This window comes from Xylona heveae (genome assembly GCF_001619985.1).
Source record: "Xylona heveae TC161 unplaced genomic scaffold L228scaffold_1, whole genome shotgun sequence".
Taxonomy (NCBI): domain Eukaryota; kingdom Fungi; phylum Ascomycota; class Xylonomycetes; order Xylonales; family Xylonaceae; genus Xylona; species Xylona heveae.
The window spans coordinates 2,640,716-2,658,166 of NW_017264193.1; the positions used below are offsets into that span (position 1 = coordinate 2,640,716).

The window sequence follows — 17,451 nt, forward strand, 5'->3', positions numbered from 1 at the left end:
CCCGCTGTAGACTCGTGCCGATTTGGGTTACACTACCTTGTTGGAAGAAAACGTCAATTGTCACAATTTCTGGCTCCCCCACCGGTAGAGGAGAAGCATACGCTGTTACTGACGTTAGTTGGTCAAGCAGAGAATTCATCATCGACGATCTTCACCTGGCTTCAGCTGCATTGCTTCGGCATCTTTCACAGCTCAGGCTGTCGATCTGTGTTTAGTGAGGCGAGAATTGCCGCGGTAAGCAGCTCATGACATGCCGCAAACCTCCAATTAGACCCGACCAAAATTCCACGGGCAACGAAAATGACGATCAACAAAAAAACCAGGATTAATATCAGCAACGTATGGACCAGGGGGCAAATGATCGATGAATAACTAATTTTTCTCTCTGTCCCTTTCCAGTGTCATGCCGCTTTTGCCCCCCCCCCCCCATGCGCATGCCACGAAGGAGCCCTGAACAACATTCCAAACCCAACTGAATGCTGCATCTCGTAACTGAGCATCGCCTATTTTCGCTCCCGGAATGCCTGGTGTCATAACTGTCTTGTACCCGCAAAGTAGCTAACCATACTTCAGTAAAAATTCTCCAGTTATAGAAGGTACTCACATGAACTGACCAAATAAACTGAATCCCTGATCAACCCCTCATCCAATAGCACGTCTGAGGTTATTGACACAGACCATTTGGAATACATACCCCTTTTTAATTTTATTTTAGTTTACTCTTCTTATTTTATTTTATTTATTTTATTTATTTTATTTATTGATTTTTTTTTTTTTTTTTTTTTTTTGGTTTCTTTGGATTTGCTGTTTTAACACCACGAAGCCAGTTCGTGAAATTCTACACAATGTCAAGCTCCAATAAAAAATCTATACGGATCCATAATATTCCAATCAATATTTCAGCATGTCGTTATCTTTATTTGCACAAAAGCTTCGTATAATATCAATCCATCCAGTAACCCGTCGTATACACAATCTATCTTGGCTAAGAATATTATGCCCGTCTAATATGCAAAGTTGATACAGCTGAGACAAATCTCTACCTCGTAGCGAGTACGCAGGAGTATGGCACCATGCAGACGAAGAAGCGTGAGAATGTCTCTCAATGCACACTGATACTTCTCTACCTCAATGGATGCTCCCTAAGCCACAATATCAGAGGTAAAGCTAAGGCGGTAGTGACAAGTGACATGACTGCAAGACATAATAAAATTAGCAACTTATCTGCAAATATGAAACGCTCGATCTGGCCATTTATACGCTACTCACTCGGAACTAATTGGAAACTTTGCAGATACTCTGTTCGCACTACAGATTTCAGCTTGGCAGGCAGGGTTGCTGCGAACCTAGCATCATCAAGTATCCCCTGGATCAGCTTCAGAAAGGTGTTAGCAGCCTAGTAGCACGGGCAAGATAAAGATAAGGTGTATTAAAAACGTCAAAAGAGAAAGAAATCCGCGTATCATACCTGATCTCTTTCGGGAAAGCCGACAAGTCTCTCAAATAACCTGCTCCGGAAGTCTGCCCGTAAAAGAGTTGCCGCACTCCCAATTCCAATGACGGTCCCGACTTGCTGGCTCAAATAATACATACTTATAGCGATGGCCTTTTGGGCTGTTGGTGCACTTGCTGAGAGCCCAACGAACTGGGCAGACAAGACCATTCCAAAAGTGACACCGACGGGAAATATATAGAATGACTCGAAAATATTGGCGCCATGGCGCCATCGCAAAACGACGAGAGTATAGCTGATGCAGGCCACTATTATTGTAATAGCAGATAGGGTCTTATAACGAAATGTCCTGTTCAGATCGACAATTAATTGGTGTTATGAAGCTTTAGTAAATGAAAATCATGCAGACGTACCTACTGATGACTGCTCCGGAAAGCAGCGCTCCAACAGCATTACCCACACTTGAAGGGACAATGAAAGCAGCAGCGACAGTGTTGGTGGCATCCATTGTTCGTATGTAGAATGTTGCAAGATGTGATAAGGTCTGCACCAAATTTATCAGCGAAGTTCGCATAATAAGACTTCAAACAGACTTACCGCGAGTCGACCCCAGAAAACGAGAATTTGAACCAAACAAGAGATCCCGACTCCATTTTCTCTGATCAACCACAAGGGGATTAGGGGCTTTACGGCCCAAAACTTCTCAATTAAGACGAATGCCAAGCTGCAAACACTGCAAGCAGCTATTAACGCAATAACAACAGGATGGCTCCACGGTAGCTTTTGACCTCCAAGATCAAGAAAAAGGAGAAATGAAACCATGCTGATGACGAATGTTATCACACCAAGGAAATCAACATCCTTCCACTTTGCCCTTTTGGAAGACCGACATGAATGCTCATTGTGAGACTGGGCAGGCCCAGAGGGAAGCGTGTATTTAGCAAGTACCAAACATAGTAATGCAATCGGTGCCTGTGCAAGAAAGGCCCTATTATCCCATCAGCCTCAGCTCACCACAGAAGCGAAGCTGCATGAAATTCTTCTCTCACCATCTCCATCCAATCGTATCTGCCAAGAAGCCTCCGAGAGGAGGGCCAGCACTACGACCTGCGACAGCTGCAACATTGACATAGCTTCGAAGAACAGCCACCTGCTCCAAAGTTGCAATATCTAATTCATTTTCTATTAGCTTGTGAGAGATGAAATCGGAAGTACCGCACTTTACCGGTTATAATGACTGAAATGAGGGCTACCATTCCTGCCCCGCCGATACCATTCACAACCCTGCCGGCGATGGCCTGCCAAAGACCGACGGCGGTTCCCCTGGGGCAGCAATGAGTATTCTTCCATCTTTAAGAAAGGTCATATCCGAGTTGGGCAGCGGAGAGAAGCTTACGAAGTGAGGCAACCAATACAATACAGACAATAGGCCGCTAAGAGAGGTCTTTTACGGCCGTAGATATCACTCAACCTTCCGTACTACAACCCACGAGAACTCAGTTAGTATCGGCACACAAGCATCCGGGTAAAGAATTTACCAGAGGTAAGGCGACACAATATCCCAAAGTATAGCCCGTCATAAGCCAAGGGCCGTCTGTCAGATTTTGGAATTCAGATGCCACTTCGCCATACATGGAGATGACCAACGACTCATCTCCGCCGGCCAAGAAGACGCCTACACGATCAATTACAACTTCAATTCTCCGTAGCAAGATGCCTCAGACTTACCAAATAGTGCCACCGCAATACTAAGCGGACTGGCGCCGTGCAACCCTCGGCGCGAGCCATTCTCTCTGTCCTCTACCTCTTCTCCACCGGGCTTCTGGATAAGTGGTCTGCGCTCTGGCTGGTCCATAGTCTTGAGTAGCCTTCTCCGTCTTGTCAGATTAAGGGGAAAAAGCTCTTCAAATTACTCCCCAGTGATGTACAAGAAACGCGAATATTTGCAGCCATTTTCTCAGGGATGTGGACCATGGAAGTTTGAGCGAATCATTGCTCTTGCGAGGGCAAGCCGGAATCGGGACTACTCCGGTGTCATTGCTGTAATGACTGCAATTATCCGCCCTGTCCGGCAGGTTTTCTCCGTCGGCCGGGATAATCGGAATAAACTGTAGTCTCGTACTGCGGTGAGACATAAAGAGACACATGGGCAGAGACGGTGAGTGCTTGGGCAGTGTGGAGCTGTGTCACTTCGACTTGAAGATTCGCCAACCACACACATTACAGGTTGCTTCCTTCCATTCTTACCCCTTTTGGAAGGGAAACAAAGCATGGTTTTGAAGAGTAAAAATGAACCAACAATTGCACATTGCCACCTCGAGTAGACAGACCCACACCGCCGTGAGCTGATGTTGCGGTTGCAAAAGAGGGAAGCCAATCCGTGCATGAACCAGTTGCTGGGCTGTTGAAAGAGGTCAGATTCAAAGCAAGGATTTGAAAATTCCTCTCATTTGGCTCCGCCATAAACAACACAAGGATACCAGCTATAGGGGAAGCTGGCTCGCGAGGCTTGGGAAATAATTCGTGCAAGGTGTTAGCTGGATGAATGACGCCTCCAGCTACAAACCACCGAGTGACAGAGTTGTCGCCTGCCACACTTTTCTTGAGCTAACACCTCAATAGGCAACCCGGTGGCTATCCCGCCATGCGTGGTTGCTAAAAGATCCACTTTGATGGTTTCCTTTGGGACGTTTCTTAGCATCGAGCTACTCCTTCTCCCAAGGAGCTTTCGTAGAGGCCAACCATAAGCACAGAAAGCGACACGAGTTACTATCATGGGAACAAGCCATCTGTGATATCAACTGGTCAGTCGATGGCGTAAGACGATCTCTGCAGGATCAGCACGGTCCGTTCATGATATTCGGAACCAGACGTTGACTTCCAGTTCAGGAGTAGATTCCTTTAGGATCTCATGCCGGCTTTCGGATCCAACGACACCAATGGATTGGATTCGCCGAGTTTTGCGGGTTCAGGCTAATCCCAAGTGGTGGCTTTCTATATTGAACGCCCGAATGCAGATCGCCCGGAGGGGACAGAATTTGAGCGCGAACACAAGGTCTCAAGCGCCATGTGTGTTCGCAGGGCAGGGCAATTTTGCTGGGACCAGCTTTCCCCGCATCTACAAAGGAATGCAAAGCCCTCAAAATTAGGGGTCCTGGGCGTACGCTTGTTCTGCATCGAGATCGGAGCGACCAGCGTCATCTTCATACTTGGATATGGCAAGCTGTAAAATAGTTAATCAGCCTCACGATCTAGCTCCAGCGGGTCGTCCCGCTGTTTGGCTGGAGTGTTACCCGAGTTAGCCTGTCTCCTTCCCTTTACCGCAGTGTCATTTTACCCTAGGAGTATTTCAGCGACCCACTGTCAGCTTGGCGTGCGGAGGGGAGAAGCCAAAAGACCAACCCCCGGTCCGTACATGTCTTGGGACTACTAACCCTTTTCCACAGTTATGCGTATTTCGCTGGCCGACCACCAGAAAGGCGCACCCTTGACGAAAAGAATCTGCTTCAAGACCCTGGATAATAATACAGCCATCATGACCCTCTCTCAATCATTTCAACCAATGACTGATTATCCTTGTCAACATATGCAGTTACGTAAAATGCTCCTTGAAGAGTACGCAATTTCTCGGCGCACAAAGCGCGGACCAAGAGGCCAGGGTTCATTATGCAGACAAACACAGCATAACACGAGGGAGCTGGAACAGAAAGCCTTGCTCGGCGTTCTTCCATCAACTCTTGCTTCGGAATGTCTTCTGGTAATCAAACGCACGTTTGTCATCTCGACCAACTCTGACAGGGGTTTTCGAACGTCATGGGAAACAAGCTGCACATGTGAAAGCTAATATTGTTGGAGGCAGCGGCTGGGTATCTGATCGCTGCCTCCTCTTTTATACTTTTTCAGCGAGGAAGATAGGCTTCTCTTCGACGGAACTTCGAGACTGGAACGAAGATATCCTGTGCTTCATCCCCATTAGAAGCATATAGGACGCCTCTTCCTATTTCACGGCCGATTCAATTGGTGACATAAACTCATTCAGATAGGGAGCTTGGGTAGTATTCTGCGCCACCAATATGGCCTCTATTTCCGATGCAATTCTCCAACGCAAGCTCGATCTCATAACTAGAAGGTTAACTGAAGTGGATGGTTTGGAATTGGTGAAATCTATCCTAGCAGAAGGCCGGAGTCCGAAGACATTCTGGGGTATGTTCAAAAGAGAAAGCCTTACGGGATCATGCTGTAATTGACCAATTTTAAAATTTTTCAAAGCGACCGCGCCGACTGGAAAACGTAAGATTGTTTGATCAAAGAACTATCTCTACAATTTTTTTTTAACTTGTTCCAGCACATATCGCTTACTTTGTCCCAATCACAAAATTTGCGGACTTTGCGAGGGCGGGAGTTGATGTACGTTTCTTCTGATTGTTCAATAGAGTTTCCCAAGGTTTGCTAACATATGTCTTAACGAATATAGGTCACGGTGCTCATCTGCGGTATGATAATATCAACCGATCCCCCTTCGCAAAAAGATGTGTCACTAACGCATTGTAATTTCTTAGATCTGTACGCGTTCTTGATCAACTTCAAATATCCATATGAATTGGTTCGACTCCGGGCACAATGGTATCGCTTTATGATCAGCGCCGTGTTGGACGTGCTGGGAGTACCACGATCTAAAATACGTTTTGTCGAAGGGTCATCCTATGAGCTGTCGCCAAAGTTCACGTTGGAGCTCTATAAGCTCACAGCGTTGACTGAACAGGCCGACTTGAGGGCCATCGGAGATGAACTTCACGACACATCAAAGCTGAGTCCTCTGCTCACGCCCGGAATAACGGCGCTGGCGGAGGAGTATCTCAATATTGATTTCCAGTTCGGCGGCGAGGACCAGGTAAAAGTCCAACGCGGCTACACCAACACAAAGCATGGTAGCTAACACAGTGTTTTCTGAATGCAGCGTGGTTTATTCCGCTTCAATAAACAGTCCTTATCCCAGATGGGATATCGTACTCGGGGATTTATGATGAACCCAATGGTTCCTGGTCTTTCCGGCCCCAAGATGTCTTCCTCAATTCCGGACTCGAAAATCGAGTTTCTGGACCCGCCCGAAGAAGTCAGCCGCAAGATAGCAATCGCATCTTGCAACGAAGGGGATATTATTGAGAACGGTGTCCTTGCTCTCTTGCGATTTGCCTTGATCCCAGTCAGCGAGTTGCGCTGGGAGACGAGAGAGACCCGCCATGAGAAGGTGGCCCAGACGAATGACATTGGTTTTCCCAGCAATGGCTTTTCTTCGAATGGGATTGACCTGAATGGTTCGGGTTTCCATGATATTCATGTCAATGGTCATCACGCCAACGACATCGAGACAAACGGATCCAACGTCAAACACGTGAATGCTGAAAGGGATATTAATGGATTTGGTATCCTCTACGGGCTACCGCTGAGACCATTTTGCAGTAAAGATGCTCCCGAAGGCACGGTCTTTACCGTCTCCGTTGGCGAGAATACTGGCGATGAGCCGAGTCAATTGAAGCACTACGGATGTTATCAGCACATTGAAGATGACTTCGCTCAGGGCATTATCAAGCCAGCAAATCTGCGAAGGGCGGTCGCTGCTGCAGTCAATGATCTGATTGCACCATTGCGACGGTCTTTTGAGGAAAACAAGGAATGGCAGAAAGTTGATCGGTTCGGGTACCCTGAGGAGTACGCTGCCAGGAAATAGCGATGCAGAATTGAGGAGTCGTTTCATTTGCGCAACATCAGTCATGCTCAGCGGAAGTGCACATTTTGTTTTAGTCAGTCATAAAGTATTACAATTGAGTATTTAAGTTTTGCATTACCAAATTCAGATCAATGACAAAGCAGTGTACAGTAAAATGGAATTTATAGTTTGGATATGTTCATCTCTCTCTTACTCTATTTCATTATAATCCAGAGCTTCTCGATATCACCAAGAGGATAGGGTCGAAGCGCATGAGATTCATCGATAGCCTCACCCATGAAGTTACAGAAGTATGCCAGATGGCAAAGAGGACCGTGGGTAACTTGGTTTCGTATGCAACTGGTTGATACCTGTTATTGTGATGGCGGAATATGATACGCCGGGCGGGGTTGGAGAATAGGAATGTTACGGTCACCGTTGATGATCCGAATCATTTGGTAGGCCAAGGCTAGACGTCACGGCCGAGCTCGGATCCGTGGTATGGTTTGGCACGCAACTAATCAGCAGCTTTTTTTTTTGTGGAAACGAGCCGGACGTGCTCTTGCATCTTCACCGAGGTTGTGCTCGGACTCGACTCCGAACTACATCAGATACCTACTGAAAAAGGCTTGGCGAGAATTTCGGATCGCATCATGCAGTTTATTCAACTCGAGGGAGCATCTGCGAATCAAGTGGGCCGACTCGTGCATCAAAACTAGCAAAAAAGGGGTTGCTGGCGTGCTGAAATACAGTTGAGGGTGATGCAATTGTTGGCACCGCAAGGGCAAAAGGATAGCGGGGGACAATCCCTGAGTTCGAACCCTAGCGGGCCCAGCCGTGACAGCTTAGCGGACAGTCCCGCATCAACCCCAGCTGTTCATTCTTCCCCCTGCTACATGGGCTGTCGTGTAACAAAGCCCAGTACATCGAAGGGAACTTGCAGTTTCCATATAGTAATGCTTTGGCTTCCAGTTCTGCGAAAGCCGGAAATGATCCGCCGAACAACTTTATGCAATGTGTAGATACCTTACCATTCTGGAGACACGAGTGGCTGCACTCGCCATTGGCTCGATCGTCATCGGCTTTGGCGCTTCAGGGAAATGATGGCGAAAAAAAAAAAAAAAAGCTCATGCCTCTCATCAATGAGAGATCGATGTCCAGGGGCCCTTGATGCGCCTTCATCCTCCCAAGAGCTGAGACCTGATCTCATTGTGAAGCCTGAGCAGGGATATTCAGCTAATAGTCTTGGATCCACATTCTCAGTTCTGGCATGGATTTGTCCGATGATCCTGATGCAGCTGACAGTGATGCCAACATGCATCAAGCATTATTCATGTGAATACGAAATGCGAACAAGGCAAATAAGGGATCGTCACTCTACGATCTCACATAAGGCCCTATGAGATCGGACCAGCTTTTGCATCCCTAGACACCCATAACGAAGCAAAGTCAACGTTTCAACTGCGAGTCATCGATTGCCTCCTTTCAGGTTAGTTGACGACTGTTCTCTTTCTCCTATAGCCTCCTAATCGCACATTGCGAACAAGTTGAGTGTTGCCTCAGAGTTCTCAAAGGAGAAGAGGATCATGGAGACCGTGCAATGACAATTCAGATGAAGCATATAAGATTATTACTTGTTGGTGCTCTGCTAACCCATTGACGATCAGACTTGCCCGTCAATACGGAAGACTGCAGACACCATGGATCTGTTCATTGAGAGGATTACCATCATATTCCCGGGCATAGCTTTCGTAGTAATCTTTGGTTACTTGACCACACTTTTGCGGAGTACGCTTCGACAGTCAAGAGGAAAGAGCCGTGAATGGTACCCCTCATTTTTCTTGCACCCACTCTCGAATGCGTCCTCAGCAAAATCTACACACCAAGCTGAGAGACCCTCGCACGCCTCTTCCCCGGTCTCGCAGAGCTCGCAATGCGAGACAACAGACCTTTACAAGGAACTATACTACAAGTTACAAAATCTTGAAACTTTTCCGGACATACTTCCTAAGGCGAAAGATACGCTGGTTTCTATGTTCGCAGAGGCGCTAGCCAGTGCAAATCCGGACGACGGCATTTTGTCTGTCAAAGAATACTCCAGGGATGCGCTAGCATCTTTTCTCCAGGAAAAGGAAAATAGCATTACGGAGCGATGGCAGCAATACATCGCGAGAAGAAACGCTGGGGCTCCACGCGAGCTATTTGAGGACGCAGTGCAGGCGAGCTGGTGGCTAAAGCAGAGCTCGCCGGTCCGCTACGTCGACGGTGCCTGGCTAGGGCACATCAACAAGATATCAACTCCTTTCAACCTCCGTTCAATCACGAAGCACGCATGGCAAGTCTTATCCGAAGAACTCGGAGATGGCGACCAAGCAAAGAATCATGTTCATCTTTATCGTGAATTAATGAGAGAAATCGAGGCCGGTTTACCAGATGGAGACAGTGAAGACTACATCCATCCCAAAACCGGACTTGATCAGCCTCGGGTTTGGAAAGCCGCAGTCTCTCAGTTGCTTATATCTCTATTTCCTCACGAGTTTTTGCCTGAAATCTTAGGATTCAATCTGTCGTTCGAGGGAATCACAATGGAGACTCTTATGGCTTCCAAGGAGTTGGAGGAGCTGAAGATCAACCCATATTATTTTGTCTTACATGTAACGATTGACAACGCTGATTCAGGCCACACTGCAATGGCACTACATGCAACTGCGGAATACGTAGAGCATATTCGACACACCCAGGGCGAAACAGCAGCACAGCAAGTCTGGAAGCGCGTCCAGACTGGGTTTGTCCTGTCTGAGAGCCTTCCTACTACACCAGTTTTACGGCCAGCTCAAGCGCAAGAGTCCAAGCTCGACAATCCTTGGGCTTACAGAGTGGCAAAGATATTCAAGGCAAAAGCTGTGGTCGCACATAAAATTCATTGCAACACGAGCTTCAAAATTGGTCGTCGAACTTTGGTCGATTGGTTAGAACCTGCTGCGTTTGAATCTCCGCAATGGCAAAAAGAATTCCTCGATGCTTTGAGCAATAGAAAACCATGGGTCTATAAAGGGGACAGCAACAGAAGCAGACTAGTGCAAGAGCTGGGTTGGGGCGGAAAAATGTTCGGATCTTTCACCCGTGAAGAGATTGAAGTGGTGAAGCAATGGATCGATTCCCTCGCCGCCCCTAACCCCCATAATTACTGGTCCTTTATAGGCTGCGCCCCGAACGCTTTGACAGAATCTCAAAAACTCGACATCTTTATGGACTATCCAGTATTCTCACCTTCGACGTCTCCTGCTGGCCAGTTGCTGCCATTGAGCCATTTGATACTGGATCAGTCGCTTCAGGCCGAACTCCTAATGACCAGCGAGATTGACATGCAAAAATTCTTACCGCTTTGGTTTGCGCATCCATGTCTTCTGGAATCATTCATTAGCGTTCCTTTCGAAGCTTCTGGCTCAGCAATGTCTTCAATCACGCGCCTTCTGCGAGCACAGTTTGGGTTTGGTATTGAAGGACCTTGGGTAGATGGCATGGACGAAATTCGACGATCGGGTAGCATCGGTCTCGTCGAAATTGGCTTGGAAATAGTCAAAAGAGCGGACGAAATTCCCATTCCAGGGTCACTGAAAGATGTCATGGAAAATGGAGATGCCGAGTTTGCCACGACGATGTTAGACCTTTCAATGCGCCCCAAAGCTAATGCAGCAGTCCTACTGGGCCTTACCTCGTCATTCATTGATCTACATGCCGCAATTGCAGTTTCATCGCTAGACCTGCTCTCGCCGGAAAGCAAAGAGCTTCTTGGACAAATTTCATGTCGGGAGCGCGCAGCACTCGAGTCTTGCTGCGAGAGCTTGCTCAATTCTAAAAAGATAGCCGCAGAGGGCTTCAATGAGGGCTATATGCTGGGTAGGATGAAGATTAGGGAATGTTTTGAGATCCCGGAGGTTTAGTCATATGGAGCATGTGAGGGGGAAAAAAAAAATTTGAGACATTTGTATACTTGTTCTGGACATCCTTTGAGGTCACGGAGGTGCCGTTGAAGGAGATGAGAAAAGCGCGACAAAGTTCTTTTTCCGCAAATCATTTTGGTTTTCATGCAAATACGTTTGAACAAAATGCTTGAAGCAGCCTTTCAATCATTCCTTTCATTGTTTGTTGTGGGATCTATTTAACGTTGCATTGATAGGATGGCCAAATTGATCAAAATGCATGGGTTCCTTTCTGAGTGGAGCTTTAGAGTCGAACAATATGCCTTTAATACGAAGCTCCAGCTAGACAAATGGGCTCGTATGTAAAAGACAACCAACTTGAGTATTCTGGCATAAGTTGCTGGCGACCTAACTCATTCGAGAGGTGACGTTGACAGTGAGTTAGCGGTTGATAGACTGTCGTCTGCCAAGTTGTTACTTTTATCGGAGTAGCGTCGCCCCGGTCCTGGCACTTGTCCACGTTACCCCCACGAAACCCCGCATTTCGCTAGCAGACAGGCGGAAGCGAGGTTCGGCAATTACTGTAGTTAATCACCGAGGACAAACAAAGTTACAGCGGGCTTGCTTGTGTCTGAAGGAAAGCAGCAACGAAGCTCGGAGACTTCACCCCGATCCGTGGAACGTCATTGAAGATGTTGACTGGCCGAATGAGCCGCCAACAGGTGAGGGAGAGGGGGTGGGAGGACTGGCGCGACCGTTCGTGACGAATCCCCTGCCGCTGATCCGAGGGTTGGAGTCACGGTCTTTTCTTGCAGTCGCCCTTGCGTGATACTCTTGCATTACAGATTATTTCATTCTTTGCTCAAGGCCAATAGTACCATAATGAAGCTTAATATACTGCATTCTGAAGATTTCGAGAACGGGCGGGGGTCTTCGGAGAAGGAAAAGATTGAAGGCGCGACCCCTGGTCACATCGCTGACCAACGCTTTGAAGATCTCCCGCCAGATCCAGACGCTGGACTCAGTGAGGAAGAACGAAAACGCATTGTACGGAAATATTCTGGACAAAATATCTTTCGTGTATTGAATCTCAATTGACTTTGCTTGAAACTAAATACAGGATCGCAAGCTGCTTTGGAAGCTTGATATAAGATTGATTCCATGGGTTCGTCTTCTTCACGAATGTTGGGATTGCGCCCCCAAAGCTTACTTGTGGATTGACAGCTTTGCCTACTTTACCTCGCTTCCTTCCTTGACCGTACAAATATTGGCAATGCAAAAATTGCTGGCTTGCCTAAGGATCTGCACTTGACGAATGGACAGTATAGTGCAGCGCTTTCTGTCTTCTTCGTCTCGTACGCGCTCTTTGAGCCTCTGACCAATGTTTTGCTGAAGCGTTTGCGACCTCGCGTCTTCCTACCCATAATTATGATTTTATGGGGAATCTGCATGACCACCATGGGCCTGACCCACAACTTTTCAGGCCTCGCTGCTGCGCGTTTCTTCCTTGGGCTTGCAGAAGCCGGCCTGTTCCCAGGAGTGAATTACTACCTATCGTGCTGGTATAAGCGTTGCGAATTCGGCATTCGATCTGCCATATTCTTCTCCGCTGCAGCCGTGGCAGGCTCCTTTGGTGGCTTGCTTGCCGCAGCCATTATCCAAATGGATGGTATTGGTGGAAAGCCTGGTTGGGCATGGATCTTTGTGAGTCCCCTTTCTCACCGTCTAATCTCCACAAAGAGATGAACACGACTAATATCCGCACCTTAAGATCCTCGAAGGACTGGCAACGGTGGTTATCGGAGTCCTTTCATTTTGGATGGTCCATGATTTTCCCGACGAGGCTCGCTTTTTGTCTGTTGAAGATCGAGAGCGAGTCATTCGTCGACTCAAGGAAGACAAGCAATCCAGCGCAGAGCATGAAGAGTTCAAGATGAAATACTTCTGGGCTAGTGTAAAGGACTGGAAGACGTGGAACTCTGCGATTGTCTACATGGGTGCCGACGGCGCCCTGTACGCCTTTTCTCTCTTTTTGCCCTCGATCATCGATGAGCTCGGCTATACATCTATCAAGGCTCAATTACTTTCCGTCCCTCCCTACGCTGCGGCGTGCATTCTAACAATTCTTGTTGGATACATTGCTGATCGTACTCGTCAACGTGGATATTGCAACATGGCAACGTCTTTACTCGGCATTACCGGATTTTGTATGCTCTTAGGCGGCAAATCCGCTGGCGTCAAATATGCCGGCACATTTCTAGGCGCCTTGGGAATCTATCCGTGTATTCCCAACACCATTTCCTGGTCCAGTAACAATACTGAAGGAGTTTACAAGAGAGGAGTCACCTTGGGATTCGTCATAGGCTGGGGCAACCTCAACGGTGTGGTCAGTAGCAATATATACCGGCAGTCAGATGCACCGAGGTACATTCCTGGACATGCCGTTGTACTGGCATATTTGGTGCTCTTCTTGCTTTGCGGCTCAATCGTGCAGCATTTTCTTCTTGCTCGAGAGAATGCAAAGAGGCGTGCCGGTGAAAGAGACGGTTGGGTAGCTGGCAAGAGCCAGGAGGAGATTGAAATGCTTGGTGATAAGAGGTGAGTTGAACAAGTTTAGGCTTCCAAAGAATTGAGTATCTAATAAATTGCGCAGGCCAGATTTCCTATATACGCTCTAGTGTCCCAGAGATACCAAGGTGAGATGGAAAAGTCAGGGTCTTGGCGTTGCACATGGTGTCCAGTGCACGTGTGTGTCTATCTGGAACGCTGCCGTCTTCATATCTAATATGGGTCTTGCGCACCATGAATCGGTGATATTCAGTAATAATTTGCAGCTATATAGCTTTTGCCTCTTCAAGTGCCCAATTCAGGATCAATTTCGTTTATATTTTGCGCCCACATTAGTAATCCTCCGAAGCTGTATCTATTATCTGAACATTAAATTTATTGATTGCGTGAGAGAGTGCTTCGTGCAGAGCTGCATTACATTTGTTTGTATGCAGCGGTGCCTTGAGCCAAACAGGAACAAGTTTGCCCAGTGTGTAAGCGAGTCGGATACCGGCTACCCCAGACCCTCCCCGGATAAAGTACGAGAGTAAGCGCCGGGCAACTTTTTTCCTTTTTGGAGGGTTTCTTTCACAAAACAAACAAACCACCACCTCAGCCATCTCACGACGTCCACCCGAAAAATGGGTCGAGCAGGTGCCAGTGGGAATGGTAGCGAGAATGAGCTCTTCGGAGACGAATACGATCTCAATGGTCTCACCAAGGAAGATTTCTTAGAAATATTTCGTATGGCCCCGCCAGAAGAACAAGAGCGTTTGAGGAAAGCTGCGCCCCAGCTCATTGAGCAATCTGAGCGCAAAGGAAGCAGCTCCGGTCCTCGCACTGTACCTGAATCTATCATCGACCTCGATGCTGCCAGCGCCTCTCTGTCCATCGTTCCGGACACTGTCTCCTTTGCTGGCGATGCTGAAGAGCGAATCCAGGCCTTCGTCCTCCGGCACCCCTTCGTCGCGAACCCTCTTGCACCTCATACAAAGACCGAGAGACGGCGATTCACGGCAAATGTGTATGAATACGCTCGTGCGCTTCAGCTGAGCAGCGAACGAGCAGCAGACAGCGTTCGCTATGCACGCTCTGTCTTCATCAAGCGCTACAACGAGATGGCCAAGAAGACTCAACAGCTCGAGGCACCAGACCATTGGTATCGCCAGGGCAGCCCATTCGGCCTCGAGATTGATGACTCTGCGGATGTTCTCCAGTACATGGAAGCACTCATGAGACCCGAGCCCGTCCCTGCCACTTCCCAAGTAAAATCCACCACCAAAAAGAAGCGCCGTCGCTCGTCCTCGTCTTCGTCTTCGTCAAAATCAGATCGTCGTGCGGAAGCTGATGCGGCTGAAAATGAAGCGACCGGCTTCAGCAGTCCCGCGAAAGAAAAGTACCGGAACAAGCGACGACAGAAACGCGAGCGCAAACTCGAGATGGATAAGCTAGAAGCAGGGACTGGGCCGGGCAATAAATCGGATGAGAAGCGCTCGGAAACTCCTGTTGCTAAAGGGAAAGCTGATGACAAGCGAAATGCTAGTCTGAGTGCGACTCCTAGTAAGCCTGAGAAAGGAGAAAACGACAGTCCGAAGAAACGGAGGCATAGAAAGAAGAGAAAGTCTTCTTCTGCACAGCCGCAGGGCGATTCAACACCCTTGAAAGAGTCTTCCAACGGAGCCGAGTCTCAAGTCGAAAAGAAGAACGAGAAGAATAAGGAAAACATTAGAAAGCAAGCTGCGCAGGAGACGCCTCAGAAAAAGCAGGGTTTTCGCAGTCCGATGATTCACCGGCAAGCATAATTGGTGATGAGGTCACGTTAACATCAAGCCAGGCATCGGAGATTGAGCAAGAGCTCAGTAGTCCATCTGAAGGGGAGAAAGTCCGGCTTGATGATGTGCTTTCTCCCTTGACACTGGAGAGAAGTTCTCCTTGTCCTCCTTGTTCTCCTCCTTTTCGCTCTGATAGCCCGAAAATGCAAATAGAAGTTTCCTCCTACTCGTCCGAAAAAGGCAGTCGTGCGCCGTCACCATCAAAGGAACCAGACGAGGCAAAAGCAAAAGCAAAAGAATCACCAACCAAAAGACCCTCTAAGAAGTCTCCTTACTTTTCTTCTTCTACTCCGACAGAGCCTAGTCGTTCTTTCCCAGAACAGCCCGCGGACCCCACCACCACCACCATCTCCTCGTCCAACACCGGCACCAAAACCGCCAAAAAATCACCATATTTCACTACTTCTCCACGCAAACCTGCTCCTCCGTCCTCTTTATCCCCTCCATCATCCTCTGCGTCCCATGCATCCCCCAAGAAATCCAGAAAACCCAAAGAATCCAACAACCCCTGCTTGACCGCCGGCGACCCACTCTCCTGTATCCCCTTCCCACCCCTAACCTCCCCAACATTCGGCCTCATCCAAGAAAAATACGCGCACGATCCATTCAAGCTTCTCGTGGCCGTAACCTTACTCAACCGCACCAAAGGCATCCACGCCATCCCCGCCTTTTACGCACTCATGCAGCGGTACCCCACTCCCCACGCCCTCGCTGCCGCCGACGAAGCCGACGTCGCCAGCCTCATCCAGCATCTCGGTCTCCATAATACCCGCGCCAAACGATACGTCCAGCTGGCTAAAACGTGGGTTCAAGATCCTCCGTGCCCGGGAAGACGCCATCGTAAGCTCCATTACCCGAACCGAGGCGACGGTAGAGATATCAAACCCCGCGAGGTAGTCCCCGATGAAGATACGGATCCGCGTAATGGAGCGTGGGAGGTTGCCCATTTGCCTACCACGGGGCCATATGCGATTGATAGCTGGAGAATCTTTTGTAGGGATGCCTTACGCGGGAAAGCGCCAGATTGGAATGCTGGGAAGGTCGATGTCGGTGGTGGTGGTGGCGATGCTTCTTCTTCAGCAGCAGCAGATGATGGAGGAGGAGGAGGAGGAGGAGGAGGAGGATCTGCAGTCCCTCTCTCCTCTCCCCATGTCCCTGTCGTCCCAGACCACGACTCAAGGTCTTCGATGCCACGAGTGGACCTGAACCTGAACCTGAGCCCAGATTCGGTTCCAGACCTAGTTTCCAATTCAGATCCACATCCACATCCACATCTACAACCTCCTCTTCCCACGCATGTTCCCGCAGCTGTCCTTGTCCCTCCACATTCTTTGACTCCCTCACATTCTCTCGCCGTTTCAACTCCTCCAGCACCTTTCGATCCTTTACCCCCTTCACTTCCCTCCGATCCCTTGGAACCCCCCGTAGCTCCGGCTCCGTCTCCAGCTTTCGAACCAGAATGGAAACGCGTCCTGCCCGCAGACAAAGAACTCTCTGCCTTTCTGCGCTGGATGTGGCTCAAGGAGGGAATTGAATGGGATCCGCGTACTGGTAACAAAAGGCCTGCGTCTAGGGAGGTTATTGACCGGGCTACGAGAAGTGGTGGTCAGATTGTTCTTGACGAGATGGGTTTGGATGGGACGCGGAAGATGGAGCAGGAGCAGGAGCAGGAGCAGGAGCAGGAGCAGATGTGGGAACAGAGAGGGGGTCAGGAGCAGGAGACTCAGCCGGAGAAGGGTGTCGGTGAAGACGTGGATCCGCTTGAGGGTGCGCCACGAGATGCGAAAGGTGATGTGAATGACTAGGAAGAAGGGGTTGAGAAAAGTGTAGAAGAGCCGCAGGGCAACGAGGTTGAAAAGAGTTGAAGAGTTGAAGAGTTGAAGACGTCGTAAAGAATAACCCTTGAAGAAATAGAAGAAAAGACGGGCCAGGGGGTATAGTTGATTGGAGTAGGAGTCTTTGTCATAGAAACATATTTTGTTTTCATGT

The 17,451-nt window shown here is 48.6% G+C and overlaps 7 protein-coding genes across 7 annotated transcripts; 6 read left to right on the plus strand and 1 right to left on the minus strand.

Moving 5' to 3' along the window:
* Positions 1 to 901: 901 nt before the first annotated feature.
* L228DRAFT_279918 (putative transporter) lies at positions 902 to 3,308 on the minus strand (the record flags this gene model as incomplete). Its single annotated transcript, XM_018335738.1, has 10 exons — positions 902 to 1,194; positions 1,270 to 1,375; positions 1,469 to 1,802; positions 1,867 to 1,997; positions 2,051 to 2,441; positions 2,503 to 2,623; positions 2,679 to 2,776; positions 2,850 to 2,932; positions 2,992 to 3,128; positions 3,182 to 3,308. 10 exons carry the CDS (start codon positions 3,306 to 3,308, stop codon positions 1,124 to 1,126), a joined length of 1,599 nt encoding a protein of 532 aa, XP_018192311.1. The 3' UTR covers positions 902 to 1,123.
* Positions 3,309 to 4,439: 1,131 nt separating this feature from the next.
* On the plus strand, positions 4,440 to 4,825 carry L228DRAFT_243272 (hypothetical protein). Its single transcript, XM_018331645.1, has 2 exons — positions 4,440 to 4,676; positions 4,747 to 4,825. The coding sequence occupies exons 1-2, from the start codon at positions 4,521 to 4,523 to the stop codon at positions 4,753 to 4,755; spliced, it is 165 nt and encodes a 54-aa protein (XP_018192312.1). The 5' UTR covers positions 4,440 to 4,520; the 3' UTR covers positions 4,756 to 4,825.
* Positions 4,826 to 5,142: 317 nt separating this feature from the next.
* L228DRAFT_279919 (Nucleotidylyl transferase) lies at positions 5,143 to 7,261 on the plus strand. Its single transcript, XM_018335739.1, has 6 exons — positions 5,143 to 5,656; positions 5,723 to 5,743; positions 5,799 to 5,860; positions 5,928 to 5,946; positions 6,013 to 6,344; positions 6,411 to 7,261. Exons 1-6 carry the CDS (start codon positions 5,527 to 5,529, stop codon positions 7,179 to 7,181), a joined length of 1,335 nt encoding a protein of 444 aa, XP_018192313.1. The 5' UTR covers positions 5,143 to 5,526; the 3' UTR covers positions 7,182 to 7,261.
* Positions 7,262 to 8,501: 1,240 nt separating this feature from the next.
* On the plus strand, positions 8,502 to 11,441 carry L228DRAFT_258142 (hypothetical protein). The gene is made up of 2 exons (XM_018334055.1): positions 8,502 to 8,649; positions 8,828 to 11,441. The coding sequence occupies exon 2, from the start codon at positions 8,861 to 8,863 to the stop codon at positions 11,102 to 11,104; it is 2,244 nt and encodes a 747-aa protein (XP_018192314.1). The 5' UTR covers positions 8,502 to 8,649; positions 8,828 to 8,860; the 3' UTR covers positions 11,105 to 11,441.
* A 244-nt stretch (positions 11,442 to 11,685) lies between these two features.
* Positions 11,686 to 14,011, plus strand: L228DRAFT_216976 (retrograde regulation protein 2). The gene is made up of 5 exons (XM_018330136.1): positions 11,686 to 12,130; positions 12,204 to 12,248; positions 12,308 to 12,787; positions 12,855 to 13,681; positions 13,737 to 14,011. Exons 1-5 carry the CDS (start codon positions 11,966 to 11,968, stop codon positions 13,759 to 13,761), a joined length of 1,542 nt encoding a protein of 513 aa, XP_018192315.1. The 5' UTR covers positions 11,686 to 11,965; the 3' UTR covers positions 13,762 to 14,011.
* Positions 14,012 to 14,271: 260 nt separating this feature from the next.
* L228DRAFT_265127 (hypothetical protein) lies at positions 14,272 to 15,432 on the plus strand (the record flags this gene model as incomplete). Its single annotated transcript, XM_018334657.1, has 1 exon — positions 14,272 to 15,432. One exon carries the CDS (start codon positions 14,272 to 14,274, stop codon positions 15,430 to 15,432), a length of 1,161 nt encoding a protein of 386 aa, XP_018192316.1.
* A 173-nt stretch (positions 15,433 to 15,605) lies between these two features.
* On the plus strand, positions 15,606 to 17,267 carry L228DRAFT_265128 (DNA glycosylase; the record flags this gene model as incomplete). Its single annotated transcript, XM_018334658.1, has 1 exon — positions 15,606 to 17,267. The coding sequence occupies one exon, from the start codon at positions 15,606 to 15,608 to the stop codon at positions 17,265 to 17,267; it is 1,662 nt and encodes a 553-aa protein (XP_018192317.1).
* Between the last annotated feature and the right edge of the window lie 184 nt (positions 17,268 to 17,451).

What these genes read in the sequence shown, in the direction of transcription:
- L228DRAFT_243272 (XM_018331645.1), top strand. Translation starts at nt 4,521, where the DNA reads ATGTGTGTTCGCAGGGCAGGGCAATTTTGCTGGGACCAGCTTTCCCCG.
- L228DRAFT_279919 (XM_018335739.1), top strand. Translation starts at nt 5,527, where the DNA reads ATGGCCTCTATTTCCGATGCAATTCTCCAACGCAAGCTCGATCTCATA. An exon ending in GACCGCGCCGACTGGAAAAC is followed by an intron (nt 5,744 to 5,798) that starts GTAAGATTGTTT and finishes AACTTGTTCCAG; the next exon opens with CACATATCGCTTACTTTGTC. An exon ending in AGTTCGGCGGCGAGGACCAG is followed by an intron (nt 6,345 to 6,410) that starts GTAAAAGTCCAA and finishes TTCTGAATGCAG; the next exon opens with CGTGGTTTATTCCGCTTCAA.
- L228DRAFT_258142 (XM_018334055.1), top strand. Translation starts at nt 8,861, where the DNA reads ATGGATCTGTTCATTGAGAGGATTACCATCATATTCCCGGGCATAGCT.
- L228DRAFT_216976 (XM_018330136.1), top strand. Translation starts at nt 11,966, where the DNA reads ATGAAGCTTAATATACTGCATTCTGAAGATTTCGAGAACGGGCGGGGG. An exon ending in ATATAAGATTGATTCCATGG is followed by an intron (nt 12,249 to 12,307) that starts GTTCGTCTTCTT and finishes GTGGATTGACAG; the next exon opens with CTTTGCCTACTTTACCTCGC. An exon ending in GAAATGCTTGGTGATAAGAG is followed by an intron (nt 13,682 to 13,736) that starts GTGAGTTGAACA and finishes TAAATTGCGCAG; the next exon opens with GCCAGATTTCCTATATACGC.